Source organism: Nannobrachium achirus (assembly GCF_963921795.1).
Source record: "Nannobrachium achirus genome assembly, chromosome: 2".
Classification (NCBI taxonomy): domain Eukaryota; kingdom Metazoa; phylum Chordata; class Actinopteri; order Myctophiformes; family Myctophidae; genus Nannobrachium; species Nannobrachium achirus.
In genome coordinates this window covers 14357117-14367116 of record NC_137811.1, presented here as the reverse complement: position 1 = coordinate 14367116, position 10000 = coordinate 14357117, and the positions used below count along the sequence as shown (strand labels likewise).

Below are 10000 nucleotides of genomic sequence, written 5' to 3'. Positions count from 1 at the left end.
ATCATGCAAAGCATATTACGGAAATACAAAAAGAATTGACTGGCAAAGACTAGTACCAATAATCAAAATAAATGATGTTCAATGGCAGGGGGTCTTCAACGTTTTCAGGCCCAAGGACCCCTTAGTTGAGAGAGAGATGAAGCAGGGACCCCCACAACCATTTAATAGTTTCCATATGGTTTCATCGTTTGACAGCACAACCGTCAGTGTATTTTGAATTCATGTCAATGTGTGTTTTCAGATATTTAACCACTTGAACCGTCAATACTTAATAAACTTGACCTTTCACTCTGTACTTAGTCTGCTCTTTTTCCCCTCTACACCAAACCTCTTTGCCGAAAATAGACGATCTACAAGCTCACAACGCCTTGCATTGCGGAACCAGGCCGGGGCTCCTGGTTCTGTGCGCCCTCACAGGATTTGTCTTGAATACCACCTGGTCCCCGTGGAGCTTTGGGCGTGGGCCCCAGGCCAGTGGGCTTAACGGTGGGTACCATCACATCACTGTTCTATGGTAGCCATCAATAATGTTCATGCTACTGTGGGATCAATCAAAAGGAAAATAGCAATCGTGGACATGGTAGAGAGCATGTAAAGGTGTTGTTTTGAGCAGTGTGATTGATGCGAGTTGAGAATTTGGCATATATGCAGAGGAGGGTGGTTGGCGATGGAAATGAGACAGCAGATTGATTCCAGTGAACGAACATGCAAAATAACATGCACGATCGCTGACTCCGTTTGACCAGAATGGAACAGAGCCTTCGTTAGTATAATTGGTAAGACCTGTGACGGAAGTCAAGAGGCCCAATTTCTTTCTGATATGGCTGCTGTGCACAGAGCCTACTCAGTCTCAGTGCAACACAGAGACTGAATTAGCCTTAAAGGAATAGTTCACCCCCCCAAGAAAATTGTTGGTTTTGTCGCATTGCTAACCCAATTGATGACCAGCAGCGGCTCCCTATGGAGACACAAAAGCCCCTTTTCCACAGACATGGCCCAACACTTGCCTGGCTCCAGCCCATAGACCCACTCTCTGAGCGGACTGGTTCTATTGGTCTGGTGTTGCATAATGAACCTAGAATTTCTCTGGTCAAGGCAAGACTTGGCCAATGAGAGTCGGAGCCACGGAGCAGGGGGTGGGTCTAACGAGACAGCAAATCAGCAGAAACAGAAAATCAACAGAAACAGTGCACTCAGCCAGAGCTCTTAATTGCTCCCTTTGAACTTCAAAGGGGTTGTGAACTGCAGTAATTGATTGAGCCATACAAGTGTCAATAGCTCCTTAGTGATCTCTCTAATCAATGAAACATCAAAGACAACGACCTGTTTGATGCCTGTCATAGAGGGGAGGGGGAGGGGGAATGTTTTGTGTACACAAGTCAAACACAACCCCTCCCACCAGTGATTGGGAATTTCAAATTTCAAATCCCCTCCCCTTTGAAATCTCAACACAATGGGACATTGGGACAATGTCAGACTCAAGCTCCAGCGCAGATTCTGAAATCAGGCTAGCCCAACACCACACCACTCCACACCGCCCACTTGTGCCAGGTTTGCCACTACAAGGACCTGAGTAGAGTGGTGTGAAAGTGGTACTAAACGTAGTACTAAAAAGTATCCACTTACAGAGTAGGTCTGAGATGGGCCAAACAGGGCCAAACACATCATAATGACTGATCACTCACTGACTTTTCATTTAGACCACCAGGATGTAGTTGTAATACATGATAATAGATTCTATTGTGTTATAACCACTATTATAAACTATTATAGTGTATTATAGTTATCATAGTAATACATTAATACTTTATAGTGTATTATAATCACAGTTATAATCTATTATAGTGTATTATAGTTATCATAGTAATACATTAATACTTATATAGTGTATTATAATCACAGTTATAATTCATTATAGCGTATTATAATTAGGATAGTTGTAATACAAATTTATATTGTTTTATAATCACATCAGTTAAAATGGTCAATTTGTTTCTTACCGATAGGGGCACTTTTGTGTAATGGAAAATAAAGATATGTGTATGGGTGTATGTGGTGTGGTGTGGTGTGGTGTGGTGTGGTGTGGTGTGGTGTGGTGTGGTGTGGTGTGGTGTGGTGTGGTGCTAAAGTTGCAGTGGAAAGGGGGCTAAAGAGTCTCCTCAAATGATTGGCTTAGGAATGCGACCAAAACAAAACAATATCCATGAATACAAGTCTCCATGGGGTGAGTTTTTCGATCCAGCGACACCAAAATGTTCGAAGTGTTGTTGTTTCTGAAGATTGCGTAACTCATATGCTGCTATTTTAAACATAGGCTGAACTGTTTTCCTGCCAAATTGTCCTTACCTTTTAACGTGGGCACGTGCACGCATAGTGCATGATCTGTGCGCGACTCATGTAGTAGACCGGTAGACTCGATGACAACTTTTGAATTAAAAAGAATCCATTGGAATAGACATATCCGTTGCCAGGCTGTATCCTGCTGTATCCGCCAGTATTTACATAAGAAAACATTGGAAACAGCCAGCGGTGCGCTATGGTAACACGTGGACACGTTCGCGCACATAGCAGACGATATGTGCGCGGATCATATGCCAGGCGGGCACAAGAATCAAACAGCTATCAAATAAATAAAAAAACGCTGGAAACTTATGGGCCCGGAGCTATGATTGGCTCTCAGACCGGATATGGAAACCTAGATCCGGTCAGGAAATACGACCGGATAAAGTTAGGAGGCGGGCCTAAAGTCTCAGAAGCGGCTATATACAGCGACCATACTTTTAATTGTTTCATAATGATTAAAGCTAATTACATTTCCGGGATCTACGGGCATCGCAGAGTGGTACAGCGGGAAATCTCCGGTTTCGACGGGGATCGCAGGAAATGAGTTAATATTTGTCCCTGTTACTACACGTGAAACAACTATTGAGATATATTTGGCATGAAATCTCAAGGTATGAGATGTTGTCCATATCGCACGCATGCACCCTCCTGCGGTTCTTACCACCTAGACGACGTTTTTACTCCTGAGGGGAAAACCCCGATCAATAATGTCATGTTATTGCAGTATCAATCAATTGTCATGCTACGGTGGCATCAATCAATGACGTCGTGTTTAGGTTCTGTGTGGTGGTCTCCAGGGGCGTCACAAGGGGGGGAGGGGGGGGGGGGAAGTGGGACTGAGTTACTTGGGCCCAAGGTGGAGCGAGCCTTCATTTTATGCTTTAACTATTGAAAAATAGCAGATATACAAGCTCACCGAGTGCCGCGCTGCGAGCTTGTAGATCTGCTATTTTTTTTAAAGCCGTGAAAGTTTTTTTTAAGCGAACATTTGCAACTCAAATTTTGCTTCTAGGGCATCCGTGGAACTAAATATTTTGAGATGGGGGTCCGTGGCCAAATACATATCATTTTGGGGGTCCTTCACATGAAAACATTTGAGCACCGCTGATGTAGAAACCTAGGTTTTTCTAAAAAACCTTGCACAAATGTTCACGATTTTTCAAAAAATAGCAGATCTACAAGCTTGCAGCTTGTACATCTGCTATTTCTCAATAGTTAAAGCACAAAACAACGCGTAATAATGCGTTCCCTCCCAGTTCCCCCTGTGACTATGAAGAACATTCTATGGGGGGCCCGCAGTGAATCCTTGTACCCAGGGCCCAGAATTTGGTGCGACGCCCCTGCCGGTCTCAGATCGATTCCCACCACGACAGCGTTGTTCTCTGGCCTCCGCCTCGGAGTTCCTACTTGTCCGCCTCAGTAAAGCTCAAATACAACAGGGATCTAACGCGGGGCGGCCGCAGCTTAGGCAGAAAGGTCGTCTGTTAATCAGAAGGTCACCTGTTTAAAACCCATTTAGGCCTGGGATTATTGAACGCTTTAACCAGTGAAAAATAGCAGATATACAAGCTCACAGCGCGGCACCGAGTGCCGCGCTGCGAGCTTGTAGATCTGTTATTTTTGAAAAAGTCGTGAAAATGTGCGCGAATCTTTGAATATGTGTATTTTCAAAGTGAAATTTTGCTTCCGGGGGGGGGGGAGGGGGGGGGGGGGGTCCCTGGAACTAAATATTTTGAGATGCGGGTCCGTGGGCAAATACATATCATTTTGGGGGTCCTTCACATGAAAAGGTTTGAGAACCACTGACATAGTAGTCTCTCAAGAACAGACTAACTGAGCTCCAGTTAAGTGAAAAGGACCTTTTCTTTGACGATGGCTAGCCAGATTGCTGACATAGAAACATAGGTTTAAAAAAAAAAAAAAAACTTAGGATTCAAAAGACACTTATAGAATCGGATTAAAATCGGGTCAAAATTTGAATTTTCACGATATTTCAAAAATAGCAGATCTACAAGCTCACAGCGCGGCACTCGGTGCCGCGCTGTGAGCTTGTAGATCTGCTATTTTTTGCTATAATTCTAGGCCTAAATGGGTTAACTCTGCCACCGCCTCTTCTTCTAACTCCTAATAGTTTCTGAAAATATTGCTGAATCTCGGTGGAGCTCAAACTTTTCCAGGTCAATGACCCCCCCCCCAAATTACATGTATATTTGGCCGCCGACCACCCCATTTCAAGATATGTTGTTCCAGGGACCCCCAGAAGCAAAGAGTAGCTTAAAAATGTTTGCTTTAAAAGAATATATATTCAAAGATTTGCACACACACATTATCACGATTTTTTTTTTTAAATAGCAGATCTACGAGCTCGTAGCGCGGCACGAAATAACACGCTACGAGCTTGTATCTGCTATTTTTGAATAGCCAAATACTATAAAATGACACAGATGCTTTCCTGGTCTTAATAATAAGGATCTACCTGAATGGAGAAGCCTTCATTAAACTCACCACAGAAAGGCCCTATTGCCAACCCCACCTAGGGTGTGGGTGCTGATGACGCAGGTAGAGGAACACGCCCCCAGCTTCCCCCGGCGGGAATCGAACCCAGGACCTTCTAGATGTGAGGCGAAGTGCTAACCACTGCACCACTGTGCCCCTTTTTCATTTTCCATTTTTTTTTTCATTTAAATTGAATGTGAATGAGTCCCTGTGAAACGTGATTCAATTACATTTTACAATTTTGACATTTAGCTGAACCGTTATATCCAGTGCGACTTACAAGTGCAAGCTGGGAGTGTGGACAAAGTAAGCATGAACCCTAGTCGGCTAACAACAGAGTAAATAGTCTCCGCAAGCAGAGAGCAAAGAGAACAGTGTAGTGATCCCACCCGTCTTGTTCATTCTTGTCTCAAACAGGGGCGTCACAAGGGGTAGGAAAGTGGGACTGAGTTACCGGGGCCCAAGGTGGAGGGGCCCTAATAACTAGCTATTGAAAAATAGCAGATATACAAGCTCACAGCGCGGCACCGAGTGCCGCGCTGCGAGCTTGTAGATCTGCTATTTTTGAAAAGTTGTGAAAATGTGTGAAATCTTTGAATATATGTATTTTTTAAGCAAACATTTCTAACTCAAATTTTGCTTCTGGGGGTCCCTGGAACTAAATATTTTGAGATCGGGGTCCGTGGCCAAATACATATCATCTGGGGGGTCCTTGCACACATTTTCACGATTTTTCAAATTCTGGGCCCTGGGTACAAGGATTCACTGTGGGCCCCCCATGAATGTTAACTATTGAAATAGTTAACATTCATGGGGGGCCCACAGTGAATCCTTGTACCCAGGGCCCAGAATTTGGTGTGACGCCCCTGGTCTCAAACATAGACCATAGAGCAGGGGTCTTCAACGTTTTCAGGCCAAGGACCCCTTAGTTGAGAGAGAGATGAAGCAGGGACCCCCACAACCTTTTCATAGGTTCCATATAGTTTCATTGTTTGAACCGTCAATACTTAATAAACTTGACCTTTCACTCTGTACTTGACCTTTCACCCTCTACAACAAAGCTCTTTGTCTAAAATAGGCGATCTACAAGCTCACAACGCCTTGCAGCGCGAGGCGTTGTGAGCTTGTAGATCTGCTATATTTGGCTAAAGTTCTCAGAATACGGTTAATATAAAAAAGGAGAAAACATTTTCTTTCATTCATAGATTTGGAGAACCCCCTGTAGTAACTCTGAGGACCCCCTAGGGGTCCCGGACTCCCTGTTGAAGACCCATGCCATAGAAAATATGGACAAAGTTACGCGATTACTTTCTTCAGACTTTAAACGAAGCCTATGTTACAACGATTTCAAATCCGCCACCTTTCCATATCCAGTCCAAAAATGCTAACGGAAATGAAACGAAGGACTGCTATTGGCTGCAACCGCAGCACGGGCGGGTCTTCACTCAGTAGAACCAGTAAAAAGCCTAGAAACATAGCCTACTTTATCATATATTTTTAAAATAAATGTGACCATCATTTACTAAACACATATCACGATGATTTAAAAGACTTTAAACTAGAGTTTGAAAAGTGTTTATAAAAAAGATATCCTAAGGTAATAACATCATGTGTAAAGTTCACCATTGACTCATTGAGAATAATAAAGTCTTGCCACCAGTAGAGGGTGAAATAGCGACATCTGCTGGGCCATTAACAGGAACAACAAGAACCCAGAGATGGGCTTCAATCCAATAAACTCCCAAGCCATTAAAGGTGCAATAGACAACATTCAGCCACCAGACAAGCCATTCAAAGTGAAATAGACAACATTCAGCCACCAGATGTCTGCCAGATGTCTCACTCGCAAAACACTTCTGTTTCATAAGGTTGCTTATAGTTCAGTCAGCATTTATGCAGTTTGGAACATGACATAACGCAGCCAGTCTCTAAGCTTTGCTTTGGAGGGAAAAAAGTACCTTTCCAAACTAAAACTGAAGCGCATGGATGATGGCGACTGTCAGCCTTCAATTATTTTGGAAAATTACTAAAAAGAATATCTCACAATCATGACCTTTTGTTGGGTAGAAGCGATATTTGTATTGCACACTTTTTAAAAAGCGCTGTGGTATCATTTACGTTTGTCTACATAAAAAAAAAAAAAAAAACATCATCAATATGACCTTTTCACGCCCAAAGCTGATCATTCTGTCTCTAACCGGACACACACTCCATCCCGCTCACCTTGTTGTACACGCCCTAAAGCTGATCATTCTGTCTCTAATGGGACACACGGTCCATTCCACTCACCTTGTTGTACACGCCCCAGGAGAGCTCCGTCTCGATCACCATGACGACGATGCCGAACATGCCGAAGATGAGGGCGTAGTCGCTCAGCCTCTTCCGCTTCTCGAACAGCGCCCTCCTGTGGCCCAGCTTGTAGCCAATGTTCTGGTTCTTGCGCTTGGAGGCCTTGGACATGCTCTCCCTCGTGGCCGCCGATACCGGCCCTCCCCTGGCCATGCCCACCCCGCCGTGCCTCCTGCCTCCTTCTCCTACCCCCCCGACTCCCCCCCCGGGCCCTAGGCCCGCCCCTGCGAGCCCGGCCGAGCCCCCGAGCGGGGCCAGAGCGTGGTTCTGGTGGTAGATGGACATCCCGTCCGAGCCCCCCAGGCCGCCCAGCGGCCCAGAGTTGGAGGCCGAGTTGGAGGCGGTGAGGCTGGGGTCGGTGAGGTCGTAGCCGCGGGCGTAGGGCGAGTCCTCCTTGGAGGAGATGACGATCTCCGGGGGCGGGTTCCCGGAGAGGGGTCCTCCGTGCGGCTGCTGCTGCTGGTTGCTCAGCGAGGACGCCGAGGCCAGCGTGGCGTGGTCGCGCCCGTTGAGCCCGAGTCCGGCGGCGTTGTTGTTGGCGGAGGAAGAGACTCCGCCCCCGACGAGGCCCTCGCGGGTGTCGCTGCTGCTGTCCGACTCGATGAGGTTGCGCCGCGAGGCGCTGAGGCGGCTCAGCGGCTTCATCACGCCGCCGCTGTACTTGCAGGAGCTCATGGCGATCTCGGTGAACGGGTTGCTGTCGCGCCGGTGCACCAGGGGACTGGCCTGGCGGTGCTTCCGCCCCCCCTCGCGGTCCCGGTCCCTGTAGGAGGCGTGGCCAGGATCACAAAACAGTTGTTTTAGTTGGTGAGTAACTTGTCACACAAATAATTGTGATTGGCAGTTCAAAGGAATACTTCACCCTAAAATGACGTATATTCTACAACAGGGGTGGGCAACTTTGATGATGGAAAGGGCCACTATATTTTCACCTTCACTCCAGAGGGCCACATTGCATATTGCTACATCCTACTTTGTCATTGTAGTATCGCATACAATAGAAGCAAAAATAGCCGATCTACAAGCTCAAAACTCATCGCGCTGCGATGAGTTTTGAGCTCGTAGATCGGCTATTTTTGCTTCTTTTGAATTGTAATCCAGAATTCTTTTTTGTCATTTTTTAATTGGAATCCTGAAATCTGACATGTTGATTTAATTTCAAACGAATTTAGTTATATACCCATGTTAACTTTATGAGCCTAAATACAAATACATTGGACATAAAAAAAGATATACATTTTAATACTACTATACTAGTCATTAAGCTACTAATATAGACTGACGGAATTAAAGCAGGTCATGTTTAGAATTGTAACAGCTGAAATCAATAATATATTCAGTATTCCGGTATTAACCTGCGGGCCGCATTAAGTGAAGGTGGGCGCCGCAGGTGAGTACCCCCTTTCCCTGATTTTTGAATCTAAGTACCCCCCTTTACCTGATAACATTGTTTCCCTTATAAAACTGCAATTCCATATATGATGCTATGATAACACCCCTTTAAAGAATATAACATCACAAATAAGAAAGGGAGTGAGAGTTTCAAACGGTGCCTCCTGAACAGATTTATTCTGAACACTGTGGCCATAGCATTTCAGTCTAGTTTTCATGTCAATAACTTACATTCAAACACCCATGGTCCCAGTTGCCTGGTACCATGTCATTTGGGTTATTAGCATCTATCAGGCTCCGAGTGTCATCATTAAACATAACAGTAAACGCGTAGCCCCATTTGAGAAACACTGACTCAACTAGGGGTGGGCAATATGGTGATAATTATCGTTGAGACAATACAATGTGTCCACGATATGCCTTTTCAGAGGTATCGTATCATGATACAATTGAGGGATTCTTGTAAATACAGAGATTCATTGCAGAATTCAATTTAAAGGACAACTTTGTTTTTTTTACAACAAGGGTTCATATTTTAGATTGTAATTAGAGAAAAGAAAAAGTGAGTGATAAAATCTTTTCATTTGCTTTGTTCTATTGTTTTATCACATTTACTGTGCTAAAATGTGAGGCATGCGTACAATTGGCTAAATATGTATTTTTAGACACAATAAGACAGCAGTTTCTTTACTGCTATTTACAGTAACACTTCTAGCCCCCATAAGTCACATCCAACCATCAAAGTTTGCGTTGTATCTTGGGAATGGGCTTATTCTGTGTAAAATGACATATTTAGCCAATTGTACGCATGCCCCCAACCACTGAAATAAGAATCTTTAAAACAATAGAAAGAAGTAAATGAAATAATTTTAACACTAATCTTCTTTAATTACAATCTCAAAATATGGACCTTTGTTGTAAAAAACTAAAGTTGTCCTTTAAACCTGCATTCTGGTCTAAATCAGTAGTTCTCAAACTTTAAAATGTCAAGGTCTCCACTTAACTCTGACAGTACACAAATGAAACCTTTACAAGTATGGTCCATTTGGTTTCATTAGTATACTGTCAGAGGTACATACTTGTAAAGTTCAATTTAGAACTCCCAAAAGGAACCCAGAGAGTCTAGTTTTTGTCAAGTAACTTGAAAAATAACCATAAAAACCGACGTGAAAAAAGAAACGTGATGAAATCGTGTATCGTGATACAGCTTGGGAAAATATCGTGATATCGTATTTTTCCGTATCGCCCACCCCTAGACTCAAGCCTTACCGCTCTCGCTCCCGCGGCTCCATGGCGGGCGAGTGGGCGGAGTAGAAGAGGGCGTTGTAGGCGGCGCTGGCGGGGGAGGAGGAGTCTCCGCTCAGGCTGTGCTGCGAGGAGCCCAGGCAGGACGACAGGGAGGCGGAGCCGGCCGGGTGGA

General features: G+C 44.6%; 1 protein-coding gene across 1 annotated transcript in view; it reads right to left on the bottom strand.

Annotated features, from left to right (window-relative positions):
• The window catches only part of kcnn3 (potassium intermediate/small conductance calcium-activated channel, subfamily N, member 3), a gene marked incomplete at both ends in the record, with an annotated part of 242181 nt that overhangs the window by 231925 nt on the left and 256 nt on the right, over positions 1-10000 (bottom strand). The window contains 2 exons of the mRNA XM_080739938.1: positions 7129-7951; positions 9850-10000. The exon at positions 9850-10000 is cut by the window's right edge and continues 256 nt beyond it. Of these exons, the coding sequence (XP_080596064.1) occupies positions 7129-7951; positions 9850-10000 (974 nt within the window). The remainder of the gene's footprint in view (positions 1-7128; positions 7952-9849) is intronic.